At 42.0% G+C, this 17,356-nt stretch overlaps 1 protein-coding gene across 4 annotated transcripts; it reads right to left on the reverse strand.

The window, feature by feature from the left end:
• Positions 1–11,411: 11,411 nt before the first annotated feature.
• Positions 11,412–15,598, reverse strand: akap19 (A-kinase anchoring protein 19). Of its 4 annotated transcripts, none has more exons than XM_080456812.1 (2): positions 15,192–15,598; positions 11,412–11,941 (listed from the first exon to the last, which is right to left on the reverse strand). In XM_080456812.1, exon 2 carries the CDS (start codon positions 11,717–11,719, stop codon positions 11,423–11,425), a length of 297 nt encoding a protein of 98 aa, XP_080312938.1. In that variant the 5' UTR covers positions 11,720–11,941; positions 15,192–15,598; the 3' UTR covers positions 11,412–11,422. The 4 variants fall into 4 exon arrangements, with proteins under 4 accessions (XP_080312938.1, XP_080312939.1, XP_080312937.1 ...); XM_080456813.1 differs by having other exon boundaries at positions 11,412–11,957; XM_080456811.1 differs by having other exon boundaries at positions 15,164–15,598.
• Positions 15,599–17,356: the final 1,758 nt, after the last annotated feature.

The raw sequence follows: 17,356 nt of genomic DNA on the forward strand, positions 1-17,356 counted from the left end.
TCCAATGGTGGCAAGCTAGCGCCGACCTAACCATTGGAGGGTTCAGTGTCTTGCCCAAGGACATTTCAACATGTGGACAGGAGGAGCCGGGCTTCGAACCGCCGACCCACGGGTCATTGGATAACCTGCTCTACCTCCTGAGCCACAGCCGCCCTATAAATAGATATTGTAAAGTAAGTCTTGGGAACCATCAGTTCCCGAGCCATGTGGCCCATAGGGCTGGAGCCTATCCCCTGTTTCTGTAGCGTGAGGTGGACACAACGCTAGTATGTCACAGGGACTCACCGCCACTGCAACCCTCTGTGCTGAGTGCTAAGCAGGGAGGCATTGGGTCCCATTTTTATAGTCTTTGGTATGACCCGGCCGGGGATCTGAACCCGGGCCACTGAGCTGATATTGAGGATAGGGTTTTTCCAGGGGGATAAGTGTGTTACAAGGTGTGTTGACCATGCTGAGTAGACACTCCCAACAGTGAGAATCGAACTGTAATGCTCCACTGAATTCAGGGCTGAAATCAACCGCGACCATTTGTCGCTGTGCTGACTCTAATGACCCTTTCAATCAACATTGCTTTCGCTGTAGTAGCGCTAGCCTTGGGAGATGTATAGTTTGCAATCCCCGTAGGTTGGAAGTGTGAGAGGAAATACTTGGCCACAAACGCCCCAAAAGGACACTTAGCTGATATTGAGGGTAAGGGTTTTTCCAAGGGGGAAAGTGTGTTATAGGGTGTGTTGACCATGCTGAGTAGACACTCCCAACAGGTAGAATCGTTGTAGATGGCCTTTTTGGTATTTCTGAACCCTGAGGGGAAAACCTCACCAAGCGAGTATCCAGTGGCACCGCACCTTCCACTCTCTCCCACTTGGCACCGGTAAGGGTAGCCTGTGTTGATAGTTTGGTGTTTTTTTTTATGTGTGCGGTCCATGAAGAGCAGGGAGAGAGGCGGAAGGCGGGGCAGCTGTGTGAAGGCGTAAATAACTCGATTAAAGCCTCAGAAAAGTCACCAGTCCAGCACCGGTACAACGGGAGGAGGTCTTGTACTTCCTGAAATCTTATTTGCTCTGGCTTATTATGCTCTAAGACACTGGACGACTCGCTAGTATGGACACATTCTGCCCCGGGCCCTTCAGCACAGACGGGAGGAAAATATGGTTCCAAGGGCACAACCTGTTCCTCAGTGTTGTAGGGGAGACTGCATTTCTGGTAGAAGACCTGTAATTTTCCGCTGAATTCAGGGCTAAAATCAACCGTGACCATCTGTCGCTGCACTGACTCTTGTGACCCTTTCAATCAGCAGTGCTTTCGCTGTAGTAGTGGTAGCCTTGGGAGATGTAGAGTTTTAATCCCCGTAGGTTGTAAGTGTGAGATGAAATTCTTGGCCGCTCCCAATCTCATGAGAGCAGCTGCCCTTTCTTCCCGGCTGTCCGTTTTGTTCAGGAACGCCCAAACGTTGTCAATTAATTATCCTGGACGAACCCCCAATTATGTTATTATTATTATTATAATAATAATAATAATAATAATAATAATAATAATAATAATAATAATAATAATATCTCGAATTTATAGCACTTTTGAGAACCCAAAGACGCTTTACATGGGGTCATAAGAAAACTACAAATAAAAACAACTTTATTAGGGGGGAAAACACTAGGGAAAACATTAGGAGGAATAAAAACTGTGGAAAGAAGAAAAAAGGTGTGTGTGGGGGGGGGGGGGGGGGGAGTGGAGTTAGCTGGGGAAAGCGATTATTGAAGAGGTGGGTTTTGAGGGCGGTTTTGAAGGATTGGAGGGTGGGGGCATCTCTTGAGAGTTTTGGAGAGTGCATTCCACATGGATGTTATGTCCCTGTCTAGGAGAAAAAGAGATGCAACATAAGGCCCGCAATGTGACACGTTGTGAGCTTGTAGATCGGCTATTTCAGCTATTTTTACGTAAAGTGACACTCTTGTACGATCAAGCAGGGAATTCATTTAAAGGGGGGAAAAAACCTGAAAAATGGAAATACAAGGTTTCTGCCCGACAGCAACGATTTGAAACAGTGCTGCAGAGTGATGCCGCATTAAGAGCAAGGCATTCTGGGAAACATGATCTCAGTGCTGAGTGCTTCATAATATTATTTCCTGTGGGCTGATTGTTGATGTGAGTTATCAGTGTCACTGTATATGCATGCTGCCTTCTGTACAAATGTATGCCAGCGGTTCTTTTCATGTCTAGGACCCCCAATTTAATACTTATTTGGCCGTGGACCCCCATCTGAAAATGTTTTGTGCCAGGTAAAGATTTGTGTCGTTAAAATCTTTCAACATTTGTCATTGTTTTTGAAAATAGCAGTGAGCTTGTAGATCGGCTTGATGCTATATTAACTAATTTGGTTGGGGACTCCCTGGAACCCTCTCAAGGACCCTTGGGGGTCCCCAGGACCCCACTTTGAGAACCACTGATGGAAGCTACACTGATGTCACTACTGTATTTCACTCATCTCGGTCTGTAGTACATTGGTTCTCAGTGTAGGTTCCATTTGTACACTAAATAAACACTGAGGATTTTACAGTGTACGTTGGGGTCCCAGAGATTAAAAATAATTTCAGATGGCGGTCCGTGGCCTGATTCATATGGAGGTCCTTGAAATGCTGTTGCCGTCTGGTAGAAACCTCATATCTCCATATTTTTGTTTGTGAATCAATGCTCTGGCTAAAGTAGCAAAGCAACAGATCTATAAGCTAAAAAATAGTGGAACTAGCAGATCTACAACAGCCATCTACCTGGCTATGTTCGCTATGTTTATGAGAGACTCTTGTATGATGAAACGGGGCGTTCATTTACAAAAAAAACGCAAAGTTGAAATATGGAGATGAGAAGTGTCTGCCCGACAGCAACGATATATTTCTACAATGTGTGCCTTTATTATATTTGATGGTCAGATGATAAACCATTTGGCAGGTGACCTATTGTTGTTGGAATAGCGATGTAATCTAAATTAGAACCATCGTCATTAGACTGACATTTACCCTTAACCACTTTAACCCTATTGTATACTATTATACTCTCATTAGATTGACTATTTTTGTTATTTGTGTTATTTGTGAGTGGTTATGATGGTCCATAATGTGTGTTTGATGCTCTTATAAAGATGTGTGAATATCAGTCAGTGGAGTTACAGTATTTAACATGTCATTTGAATAAATCCATTGTCATTAAATGTATCCAGGTACGCTGAGCTTGTAGATCGGCTATTTTTGTTCCGCCACACACCGTCGTGCGACGGTTGGAGCATAAATCAGGCTTTAACATAGACAAACATTAACATCCTGCAGACCTCCAGATGACCCCCCCACACACCCCCACCCACCCACACACACACGCGCACACTTATACTAAACTTGTGACGGCATCAACATTTTAGGACGGCATTGAAAATAGCCGTGTTGTGAGCTTTAGATCGGCTATCTTGCTAAACTAAACTTAACCTTTAACCCAACCTTAATCTTTTCCCAATTATAAGCCCAACTCCCCAAATAAAACAACCAGGAAAATGGTCCTCACAATATTTCATTGCACATTTGGACCTCACAAATATAGTCACACACACGCACACACACCCCTCTGAGTCATGTAAACACTGTTCCACTCCGGTGGATTTATTGTGGACACATGGAGGTAGCCTATTCGCTTGTTGAATTCTGTAGCTGAAGCTACAATCCAGGACTTACTTTAAAGAATAAAATGTTATTTTAACCAATCTGTGTGGAGAATGAGCTTGTAGATTGGCTATTTTTTTACAATTTCATTTTTGAAATTGTATGAACATTTGTCAACAGACGAATTCATACAGATGAATGAAATGATTGTGACGACTGCAAACATAATTGTGATTATCTCATATAATTGCTATCAGGCGATTAGGTTATATAATAATAATTGTGACTGGCCTGATAGTTGTGTATGCAGTGGGCTGAGACATCACTGATAAGCCCTCATGTTATATGACCCGACACTTTATCTTTTGAGTACGTTCTTACACCATCTGTCGAGTTTGGCCCACTGTACCATTGTACAACTTTTTAAATTACCATACTTTTATGAAGCACCTTCCATCCAATGAACAGAGATCAATGTACTTTACAAAACTGATACAAATGTAAAGACAAGAAGTTGAAGTTGCAGGAAGTGATGTCATTATCTATGTTGTCTATAATTGTCTGTTGAGTAACAGGTGCCTCCCCTGTCCCTCCAGCTCTTTAGTAAACTGAAAATTAATTTTAAAGTCAGGATACCAATTTTATCCAATCAGGAGAGAGAACTTGTACAGGATAAACAGGCAAAATTGTAAGTGATGAAACGAAGTAAGCAGACAAAATTGGAACTGTAGCACTACACACTTGGAGCATAGCTGGAGAGAAGGGGGGGACCTGTTACTGAACAAACACTCTATAGCAATGATTGATTACTATCGCAATACAGAGCTTTAACTTTTTCGTTTTGATCAAAACGTATCACTGACAGTACCTTTTAACTTATGTTAATGACACTGTCAACACTTGTTAAGAGCAGGACATAAACATTTCACCCTGAGACAAAAATGATAAGAAACTGGTTGAAAGACTTGACGGTAAAGGGCAGAAATCATGTTTATTGGCATTGATTATTCACTCAGGTTTTAGTGATATGAAGACAGCGTCGTTTGTCACATCATGTCACATACTTTACGGGTCACTTTGACTATAAGACAAACGGTCATTAGGTTATCTGTCCCTTTTTCTTTTAGAATGACAAGCATGGAATTGTTGACGAGAAGTGGCAATCAGTCAGCCAGTCAATCAATCAGTTAATCAGTCCGTCAATCAATCAGTCAATTATTCAGTTGATAGATCAGTCAGGCTCAGTGGAACTGACTGGAAGACGAGGATGTCTTTGCATGAATTTGCATCAGTTTGTCTAAACCGTAACAATCAAGTTCAAAGATTGTTTTCCCTCTCTTGTTCTTAACAACTTGAACCCCAGCATCCATGTTCTTGGGGAACAGACCTCCAGGGGTCACTAGGGTTCATGTGGTTGCACATGACAAGATCTGATCTTGGAAAAAAGAGGAGGGGGAAAAAAAGTATATTTTGGACCCTGGAAATGTGTTCAATATAATACTAGTTCAAACATTTGTTTTGGTCATTTAAACTATATCTTGTTTTTGTTACAGTGAATCTTTTCAGCTACTGTATAGCAGTGGTTCCCAATTTTTTTTTCCTGGGAGCCCCCCCTTGCAGTACATAGACTATTTTTGGACTATTTTTGACAATAATAGTGACCCATGAGAAACGCAAGTTATGATTTTGTGCAAAAACGTGACCCTAACCCTATTATCTTTGGCACCCACCCCCAAGGGTCCCCAGAAGACCCCATGTTGGGGGAACCACTGCTAATATCGAACCTTCTCAGTTCCGTACAGAACCATTTTTGGTATGAGGCTTGTAGAAGAGTTTCGTCTTCTTTACAGTTAGTTTACAGCCATTTGGGAAAGCTGGGCGATACATATTTGTGAACTCCACAGATTAGTGCAAATTACGTTTGTTTGGTGTTGCTTTTCAAAATGGAATCCATTGACTGGTGTAATGGTACAGCATAATTCTGCTTTACGTCCTCCCTCCACACACAGTCACTCTGCCCTCCTAAAACATTAGTATGTAAACGGAGGCTTTTAAGTGCTGTTTACACGCGTTCATCTATAGCAGTGATTCTCAAACTTTTTCATATCAAGGACCCCCAAATTATTGTTTTTGGCCATGGACCCCCATCTGAAAATATTGTGTGCCAGGGACACCCATACAATTTTGTGCTGTTAACAAATTATGTTCCAAAGATATTCCAAAATATTATCTTTCCAATATTCTTTGACAAGTTCTGAGCTTGTAGATCGGCTATTTTCAAATAGCTGATGTATATAGGGTGAAAGTGATCTATAGAATAAAGCTGCTTTTAGCAGTGGGCACAGGTAGAGACAGTTAAAACATAGTAGATTCAATCAAACATTTATGATTAAATGGAAGCATTAGTGGTTCCTTGTTGGCATTATGCCACCGAATATCACCTGATATTCTGCCAGGAATATAAAAATCCCCAAAGAACAGACGTAGTGAACGGCCAACATCCTGTATGGCTTATCAAGCTGTGTTGGTTTAGAATGAGTCACACTCGGCGCTACGTTGACACAACAATGCTGATAGCATGTGAGCTGTTGTAAAGGCTACTGTATAACCTTCACTGCTAAAGAGCACAATGTCACCTTAATGCGCTGGGACTGAACTAGAGATATGATTGTAGTAAATACATTGGCAGAACACACACACACACACACACACACACACACACACACACACACACACACACACACACACACACACACACACACACACACACACACACACAGGACGAGATGAGACAGTGGCTTCACATGCCTACACGTGTGTGTACGTTTGTTACCACTTAGTGTAAGCCCTATATACTTTGTCGTATGACGGATAGCGAAAATAGGCAAATCTACGAGCGTGTAGATTGTCTGGTATATTTGAAACTTTTGGCCTATTAATGACATGCCCAAAATAGGGATCGTGATTGAATGTCACACAGACGTTGGCTAGATGTTAGTTTTTTTGTATTAACAAACATTATACCGCTAAACACGACACGTGCACCAACGATACTTCAATCAACGACAATTAATAAACGGAAAGACAAACTTTAAACAACGTTATTGTGCTTGTAGTAACATTCATTAAGGACTTCAGCGGTTGTCTCTATTCAAATTATCATGGCTTAAGTCTGCGGCGCTCTATTAAAAATAGCACCACACTATTTTCAGCAGATGTGGACATCACATGACCTTTTGAGAGCTGGATGTTTGGACTGTTTTGTCCACTACTGGGCCGATGGCAGTAGATAAGGTTTTAGGCCAGTGTAAAGGCCAGTCCATGCTTTGTGCGACAAGTGTCAAACACGACAAGAGTGACGTCAAAACGACAATGTCTCGTGGAGGACCTTTGCCGAGGGTGTGGCGGACCTCTGGAAAAATGTATGGTCGCAGGCGCTTCACAAAATGTTACGTACTTTGGTTGGGAAGGCGAAGTAAGCTCTGTTAGCGTGAGACCATTTTCACTTCCTCGTTTACATTATGTGGCAACGCTGTGAGGCGCATAGTGCAATGAGTCATTTGACATTTGACTTCCAAAGCATAAATTGGCCTTTATCTTGACACAGCGTTCAAACACATTAGGGATGCACGATTAATCAGTAAAGGCAATATCGGCATTAAAATTGCAATATCGGTATGGAACCAATATTAATTGTTAATTGGATATTGCAGTGGTTCTCAAACCCTTTCATGTCACGGACCCCCAAATGAATGTGTACTTGGCCGTGGACCCTCTTTTGAAAATATTTTGTCTTATTTTGTCTTGTCACATTTTTCAATTCTTTTTAAAGATTCTTTCGAAGATAGCCGATATACAAACTTGTCCATAGGGTATTTTCAAATAGCCAATGTGTATAGGGTCAAAGTATGGTTAAACTGATTTAGATTAATTAAATTAAATTAACACATTTTGCTGGGGACCCCCTGGAACCCCCTCAAGGACCCCTGGGGGTCCCGGACCGCACTTTGAGAACCACTCAATCTGCCGAAATGTCCAGATGGTGCATCCCTGGTTTGTGCTGCTGTCCTCCAGCAGGCCAGATGGCAGTAGAGAGGGGTTTAGGCAGTGTAACCTTGACACAGCATTCATACAAACGGCACGATATAAACACTGCAGCTCTGACTGCAAACACCTGCTCTGTGTTCCTCTGTGTGACACACACACACACACACACACACACACACACACACACACACACACACACACACACACACACACACACACACACACACACACACACACACCAAGGTCTAGGTGAGTTTATAGTAAATACAGTACACACACACACACACGCACACACACACACACCAGTAGTGGAAGAAGTAGTTTTTCTTTCTTTTTTACCCCTTTCTTTTTTTTACATAAAAGTACCTATACCACAATGTAGAAATACTGTAAAAGGCCTGTATTAAAAACTTAATTGAATAAAAGTGCAAAAGTATTGGCATCAAAATAAAGTACCAAAGTAAATGTATGTATTATGAATGGCCTATTTAGAAATGTTCTAAATGTTTCAAAAGTTGTGAAGCGTTTTTTCCAGAAATCACCTTCACAACACATTGCGTTGTGAGCTTGTACATCAGTACAACATAGGGTTTAAATGGTTAAAGTATATTTTTGCAATAATAATCAAAATCTACAAAGTAACCTGTAACTAGAGTTTTCAAATAATAAATTAAAAAAGTACAGTAAAAATAGTTTAAAAAAAAGTGAAATATTTGCTTCTGAGATGCAGTGGAGTAGAAGTATGAAGCATAGAAAAATGGACATACTCAAGTAAAGCCAAATTACCTCAAAATCGTACCCAAGTACAGTACTTGGCTACTTTCTGCCGCTGACACGCACACCGCACGCAGCTTGTGTAAATCCGCATGACCTAGTTCAGTGGTCCTCAACCTTTTCTGGATCAGGGTCCACTTGAAAACCTTGACAGCGTTCGCGGCCCACCCGGCTGACCACTTAACATGGCACCCAGCTGATCACTTTGTTAAAGGAGAATTTTGGACTAAGTTTTTCTTACCTTTTCTATGATGTTATGATATCTTAGGATGAATGGTACAGTAGAAAACTTTCATAACTCCATCCCGGGTCCGCCACAGCTTAAAACGTGCGCTGATAGGCGATCAATCAATCAAAGTTACTATTTATCGGTATTTAATGAATGTCATTCATTTTAGTTTTGACATCAACTCATTTAACATTAATATTACATTATTAAAATCTTAGCGTTTTTGCCAATTATTTGGGGGCCCCACTTGCAGTATCCTCACGGCCCCAACCCAGTGGGGGGGCCCCGAACCACAGGTTGAGAATGGGCTGACCTAGTTTGCTGTTGTCTCTCGTACATGAGGGATGGCTTGTGGCGGATAGAAAGGCCAAGGCTAATGGATTTGGAGGTAGAAGCTCTTCGTTATGGGAGAACAACCACATGGATCTCCTGGGACGCTATTACAGCACACACCCAGCTATACAGTACCTCTGTCCTTCTCTGCTACAATGCATCCTTTCTGTCAGGTGGAAACCTTGTAAATGTGTCCAAAACCGTTGCTTTTCAGGATACAATGTAGTTTAGTCACAAGCCAATACTTTTCTTTGGTTCAATTTTTTTTTTTTAAACGCTGTCAGGCAGGAACCTTGTACTTCCCATATTTCAACTTTAGTTTTTTTCTTAAAGTTAATGCCCTGCTTTGTCGTGCAAGAGTGCCTCACAAAAGTCACGAATATAGGCGATCTACAAGCTCACAACGTGTGCGCTTTTTACAGCGAAAAAATAAAGCACAAGTTAAAGTGGTTAAGTGTGTCGGTGGGTTTTATAAATATTGAACCATATATTGAAAAGTATTAATAAATATTGAACCAAGACCTGGTGACTTATATAACTACATTGGAGCCATTGGAACACGGTTTCTTTTTTTCCCTTCCATTTCCTGATAACGGTTTTGGACATAACAAGGTTTCTGCCCGACGGCCACGAAATGTGCGTTTCCACCACAGGTATCCATGTATTGTGTCCGTTTGGTAATGAGATGAGATGGTAATGAGACTTTTTCTAGTGGGCCCTACTCCAGTAACGGCTGAGAACCACAGCTGCAGTGTTCACTGACAACACTGGCTAGAATAAATACAGGCTCCTATTAATAACTTTCTGCTAGGAACTCCAACTTGGCTGTGGAACAGAGTCAACAGACAGACTTTATCAGTCTCTGACGTGTCCCGTGGTGCATAGTAACTAAAGTATATTATTTACTCAAGCACTGTCCTTTGAGTACAACTTTGAGGTACTCTTACTTTACCTGAGCACTGCCAATTTTTGGATACAATAAACTTGTACTCGACTACATCTCAGAGGCAAATATTGTACTATTTTTTACTCCACTACAATTATTTGATGGCTTTAGTTACTTTGCAGATCATTATTTAGACTGTTAATACGAAAAACATACCACTACCACCCTATTATACTATTTCGAAAATAGTCGCATGACAACACGATGCGTGCTTGCAGATCAGCTATTTTTTTAAAGAAAGTTTCGTATTTTGACTTTGTATTACTATATATACTTAAGTATATTTTGATGGGACGAATCCCAGGCCAAAGCACGAGACAGGGTTCAGTGGCAGTGTATGATTGCGGCCTTATGCCCCAACCGGGACGAAGAGGATAAGTAAGTAAGTATATTTTGATGCCAATACTTTGGTAGTATAGTGGCATGTATCGCTACTTTTACTTAAAGTAAAAAACAAATCAAGAGTACTTCTTCCACCCCTGGCCGTATCAGCGGTAACAAGCAGGGACAGACATGGAAAACAAGGCTAAGGCTTTGAGTGGGACATGAAAGGAATGTGTCCTGGATCCCAGGCAGGACAGGCAGACGCAGAGCTTGGCTCTCATAGGTCACTGCCTTTCAGACATGTTGTTCAGTCATTGCAGGTATGTATTCACGTAGACGCTGATGGCTGCTGGCATGCAGCCCCACAGCTCTGTTGGTTCACCTAATGATGAAGCATCTGATGACGTCGTACGCCATTGTTCCACCACTCCCCCCACCCTGATGGCAACGCACGGCCAATCCTAGGGGACGTAGTTTGATGACATCACAAGGGCCAGTGCGCACACACGGGGTTCGGATTTGTATATACCTCTCTGTACGGCAAAATAGCAGACCTACAAGCTCCACAACGCGTTGCTTTGCGACGCGTTCTGAGCTTGTAGGTCTGCTATTATTGTCATTTTTGAATATATATATATATATATATATATATATATATATTTTACATATAATTTTCTTTAAGTTGTTAAATTGTGACATTACTGTATATCAAACAATAAATATCAAACATATCAGACCAGTCTATATTTCAGTCTGAGCAGAAGCGGGGATAGAACGCATCCCCACCGGACGGACATACAAATGAATGATCGCGGGGGATATCGAAAGCAGAGGCGTGGATTCCTCCCCCACCCGCCCCATCCCCCAGCAAATCCAACCCTGAGTGCACACACGTTGGATTTGAACATTGAGGAGATGCGGTGGTCCTTATCCACTGGAGCATCATGTTCAACAACGCATACAAACCTCTATGGCAGAGAACATCTCAACTGGCCATCTCTCCTCTCACCTCCCCTCTCCTCTCCTCTCCTCTCCTCTCCTCTCCTCTCCTCTCCTCTCCTCTCCTCTCCTCCTCTACCCCCTCATCTCTCCTCTCTCCTCCTTTCCTGTTCTCTCTCTCCTCTCCCGTCATGGCACGTCACACTCTATAAAAGGAATGTCGCTGTATCTGCTGTCCAGCTCTGCCCACTGCTGCACGGCTCGCGCCACGATCTCCTCCGACAGCCGCTGGGCGTACTCCATCAGGGCGGGGTTCATATGTGGAGACTCCGCCCCCAGCCCTGCCCCGCCTCGTTCCTCCGAGGGCACCACCAGGTAGGCCTTCTCGCCCCTCCCCCCCCCCGCTCCCTTGCCGCCACGCTCCACTGAGTTCTGAGCTGCCGCTGCGTCGCCGCCAACGGCGCGTTTGGATTTGACACACCCCATAGCGCTGGAGGGCGGGGCATCGATAGGGCTCAGGGGTTAGAGACCGAGGGGGAGGGGTTTGGAGTTTGATTCCACCAGTTGGACGATAACAGGAAGTTGTCCCCCTGGGTGGGTGGGTTTTGTCTGCTGGGCTGATGTGTTTGTTTGTCAGTTACAGATGTGTGTCTGCAGGGTGGTTGGATCCGTCCTGGTCTGAAAGTACACGACCTCAACTGCAATCATCTGAGAGAGAGACACACTGAGAGAGACAGACAGACAGACAGAGAGAGACACGGAGAGATACCGTCAATCACATGCAATCTTGCACTATGCACTCAGTTTTTATATGAACTCTTTGACTGCCAATGACGAGAATGACGAGATTTTGTGTTTTCAGACGGCGCTGTTCGCCAACACATGAGTCACCATTAGACTCCCAGTGAAGCGATGAAGCAGCAAATCACGTGATCGCAAAAAAAAAAAGCCACAACTCACTTCCATGTTAATGGATTTGGAAAAATTGCCTTTTCTCTGCTTTCTGTTGCTTTTTGGCGAAAACAACCCACATTCAACTGCCCACAACTATGGAATGGTTTATCGCGGCGGCACAATTCTTTATTGATTCGTGAAAACACTCGGAAATAGCTGGCAATGGCTTAGCAAACGATGTTTTATTTCTGGGAGTTCTGGAGTTAAGCTATCCTTATTTATACCGTACAGTATGTATATAATAGTATATGTTTAGAATGTATTTTAACATTTTCCACCTACTGTATTTGACTATGTGACACAGCTCTTTACACATGTCTTTATTCTAGTAGGCGTATGTCTTAATTTTACAAATTTTTTATTGCTTTTATTTCACAATTGCATTGACCATGTAAACATGTTTCCCATGCGATTAAGGCCTCTTTGAATTGAATTGAACAAGATTGGAATTGAATCGAGAGAGAGAGAGAGAGAGAGAGAAAGAAAGAGAGATGTGTGTGTGTGTGTGTGTGTGTGTGTGTGTGTGTGTGTGTGTGTGTGTGTGTGTGTGTGTGTGTGTGTGTGTGTGTGTGTGTGTGTGTGTGTGTGTGTGTGTGTGTGTGTGTGTGTGTGTGTGTGTGTGTGTGTGTGTGTGTGTGTGTGGGGAGAGAAAAAGACAAGAGAGAGGGAGACAGACAGATAGTCAGGGAGGGAGGGAGGGAGAGAGACGAACGGACAGAGAGGGAGGGAGAGAGAGATGGATTGAGAGAGAGACGGAGAGGATTTCAGTGATTTATTTTCCATGGGGGCAAACTAGCAGATGGCGTGAGGCGGGGCGGGAGAGGATTTTGTGTGTGTGTGTGTGTACGCGTGTGTGTATGTGTGTGCGCGACTGCGCGTGTGTGTCATCCTACTGTAAAACCTTCACCATAACAACAACCACAGGCCTACGTGACCTATGATTGTTTTCTCACACCATGTCTGTGTCTCTCTCTCACACACACACACACACACACACACACACACACACACACACACACACACACACACACACACACACACACACACACACACACACACACACACACACACACACAGTTTTAGGATTCAGTGCACATGCAGGACAGGTCAGTGTGAAGTCTGTCTCTCTCTCTGTATCTCTCTCTCACTGCTTATCTCTCTCTCTGCTGCTGTTATGTTGTAAGCTACTGTCAAGGCCGAGTCATCATGATTCATACGTTGCATGACAGTGACACGTTGCAGAACTACAAGCCCACAAGGCGTCGCATCCACGACACGTTGTGAGCTTGTAGATCTGCTATTTTCGAGCACAAATTAGGCTTCAGTCTGATGTGGTGGCTGAGTGATGCTAATCATTTTTTATTGTTTATCGCGATAAAAAAAAAACGCTCACAATTATCATATTTTAATTGATCGTGAAATTGTCCTTCGTCAGACGCTGGACCTGATATGGCTCTGTACTTGGGCCGCTTTTTTTCCGCCGACACCAAATCTCTCCACCAAAAATGGCAGATCGGTTTGAGCTTATAGATCTGCTATTTTCCCCCCAGAATATGGATGCTGGGGTTAACAAAAGAGGCATTTTAAGAGTTTTAAGCATGTTAATCTTCATATAGGACACAGGACAACACAGGACTTATAAGTCAGTGGCTCTCAACCTTTTCTGGATCAGGGTCCAGTTGAAAATCTCGATAAGTGTTTGCGGCCCACCCATCTGACCACTTAACACGCCAGCCGCTGCAGAGCATGTTTATGTTTATTTGAACTAACGTTAAGTACCTAATATGTTGGTAGGCCTATATCGCGATGAAAACCCATTTTTCTAAGTCGTAAAGAAAAAATGGCATGACATTTATTTTCTTTTCTTTTTTTACAATATATATATATGTTTATATTAATGTCATATTATCATTACGATCTTAGTGCTTTATTAGGCAGTGGTTTTCAACCCTTTTCATATCAAGGTCCATTATTTATTCAGCATTTGAGCCACGGACCACCATTTGATGAGATCAGACACTCAGACCCAAAACTTATAATATCTATTCTCGAAATCTGTAGGGTTCTTTTAAATTATGCAGCTGTTTAACAATAATTTAACTCTTGAGAGGGTAAAAAAACAAATGGGACCCTTACGGGTCCATTTTGGTTTCATGCTCTCCATTTTATGCTCTCAAAGAGTTAAAGATCTGTAAGGGTCCATTTGGTTACCAACTCTCCATCATTTAGCTGGGGACCACCTGGAACCCCCTCCAGGACCACTGGTGGTCCCCGGACCACAGGTTGAGAATCATTGTCATAAGTGGATAAACTCCATCCATTAAGGCCTGGCAGCAGCCCATCTGTACAACAGGATGTCAGACACACAGCAGCTTTCATTCACAAGATGCAGCTCAGTGAATTATTGATCACCATCAGCAGCTATAGCCTGCTGGGTCCTAATGTGTGTATGAAATCATGTCAATAAATAGTGGAATGTGAACCATAATGTGTGAGGTATGAACGTTAACACCATATATGCTGACAACATACACACACGCTGTTGTTGTTGCTCTGATGAATGTCACGCTTTCAGTAGAGGTCAGACTATACTGTTTGGATTAAGGCACGAGTGTTTAATTCTACGTTTAATTAACATGTAATTCACATGCATTGTGTCGTCGCTCGTCAGTGATATCACCCTGGGAATTACAATAATATATTATGTGATATAATGCATAATAGCCTACAATATAGGCTAATATAATAACATAGTATAATATAATATAAAATATAATAATAATAATAATAATATAATATAGCATAATACTATAAATACAATAATATCATAAATATAATAATATTATATAATAATGTAGCATAATACTATAAATATGATCAATAATACATATAATAATATAATAATAATGTAGCATAATATAAATCAAAGCATTATGTTGGTAACTCTAGAGAAGACATATAGGCTACTGTACATACTTTGAATAAGGCAGAAATCAAAGCCCACCGTGATATTTAATCCCCATGGTTTCCACCTCAGTGTAATAATGATCCATCCAGACCAGGTCCATCTTCACCACATCCACACATGGTGGCTTCTCCTTCTGCCGGTGACCTGACTTCAAGACATGGTTTAAAAAAATGCAAACTTTAAAGCCTTCATCCTCCTCCTCACTCCAGCAGCACGCACGCACCGTGCAGCAGACAGGCTGTTCTCCGGGTCAGGAACGTGCGCGCCTGCAGCACCCTTTGTCCATTCTTTTTTTTATATAGTCTATGGTCTGCACATAATAATGTAATATTCCGTAATTCCAAACAGATCGTATTCCATGAAATGGGATTATTGTTCAACGTGATCTTTATGCACACTGACTATAGAACCCGAGGCTTAGTTTCAACCGACGCCTGAACCAGACCACCCGCTGTGCGCGTCAGACCGGGACGCGAACGGAGAGCTTGCGTTCACACCGAGATTGATGACCGTGTGGAATTCTGAGACCGCAAGAGGTCGCTAGAGTGATTTTCCAATTGTCAGCAGTACTTTTACTTCTACTCCACTACATCTCAGAGTCAGAGGCAAATATTGTACTTTTTACTCCACTGCAATGATTTGAAAACTTTAGTTACTTTGTAGATTTAGATATTTTTTTTTACAAAACATACATTAACCACTTCAGCCCCTATATACATTTTGGCCCTTTGATCTACAAGCTCAGCGTCGTGCATTGTGAGCTTGTAAATCTGCTATTTTCAAAAGATTTGTATACGTTTGAAAGCTTGTGAAACGGAACATTCTGCATGATTAGTACCTTCTACTTTTGGTACTTTAAGTACATTCATTGTCCACCATTGATTAAGACAAGTTATAAAAGCATTGATTGCATTGCATGTTGACAAGAAATAGTTTACATGTCACTCATGTCATGTCCTCATTCATCTCACTGCATGTAACTAACTAATAACACCTTGCTTGTTTACTGGCTGAGATTTATTTTCAATAGATAGATCAGATGCCATGTTAAAACATGATGATAAGTAAGTCCTGTCACCTTAACCATTCTTTCAGATGTACCTATTTCTCCTAGACAGAATAAAGCCAAAAAAAAAAAAAAAAAAAAAACGCTGAGCCATGGCAAGGCAACCGCTGAGGCACAGAATTCGGTAGCTCACTGATTATGGTGTAACAGCTGGTTCGCCACACGCTGGCATGAACAATAGCACCACCCGCTGGTCACGTTGGCCACAAAATACTCTGTTTTTGGAATCATGAACTTTTTAATTGACAGAACGGTTTACATTACGTCAGGTACAACATTGTAGAAAACTGTTTAATGCCTGAGACTCAAAAATATGCTGTTAAGATACGGTGTTTGACAACAGTTTTTTTCTTTTTTTGATCTCTGAACTTGCCTAGAATCCCTTTAATATATTATCTTATCTAATTTTGTCTTATCTTATCTTACATAGGTCCTCCCATGACCCCAAGGGGTCGTTAAGAGGGTTCCAGGGGTCCCCAGCAAAATGTGTTTCTAATAATAGTATCAGATTTGGTCCAGAAACGTTTGGATGGGATGACTGGCTTCTTTCCTTGTCGCAACTACGTGATAATTTTAAGAGAACAAGCACCTTCTCTAGCTACATAAGGTCTAAATCCTCATGCACTTCTGGCTGGGGTCCTATACCATACCTTCTCTCTTGTCCTTGTGGGCTACAGTATTTAGGGAAAACCAGCAGGCCTGTGAAGAAACAACCTGTGAAGGCCTGTGAAGAAATGGAGAAAAGTCACCTGTTGCCAGACACTTCCATGAAGCCAGTCTTCCTGTCGCAACACTTTCCTTTTATGTCATTGAACAGATAAGTAAAACGCATAGAGGGGGGGGGGGGGGGGGTGGTGGCTGATGTCAATCAGAGACTCCTTCGAGCTGATTGCAAATGGATTTTATATATGAAGACATTGCATCCAGAGGGCCTATGAATATGTCTTTCTCTTGCTTTCTGTAAGGTCCTTTATAGCTGTACCCCTTATTTGTATATTCACAAAAAACCTTTTCTATACTTCTGAAGTTATATTGTTGCAATGTATTCTTCGTGTAAGTTGTAAAGTTGTATAGATGACTTGTAAATAAGAGCATCTCAAGCAGCACTATGTAACCTTTTTTTTATATAAATAAA

The sequence above is a fragment of the Gymnoscopelus braueri genome (genome assembly GCF_963280865.1).
Source record: "Gymnoscopelus braueri genome assembly, chromosome: 18".
NCBI lineage: Eukaryota > Metazoa > Chordata > Actinopteri > Myctophiformes > Myctophidae > Gymnoscopelus > Gymnoscopelus braueri.

Bases quoted from the DNA above. Each gene is read 5' to 3' on its own strand.
- akap19 (XM_080456812.1), bottom strand. From the start codon at position 11,719: ATGGGGTGTGTCAAATCCAAACGCGCCGTTGGCGGCGACGCAGCGGCA.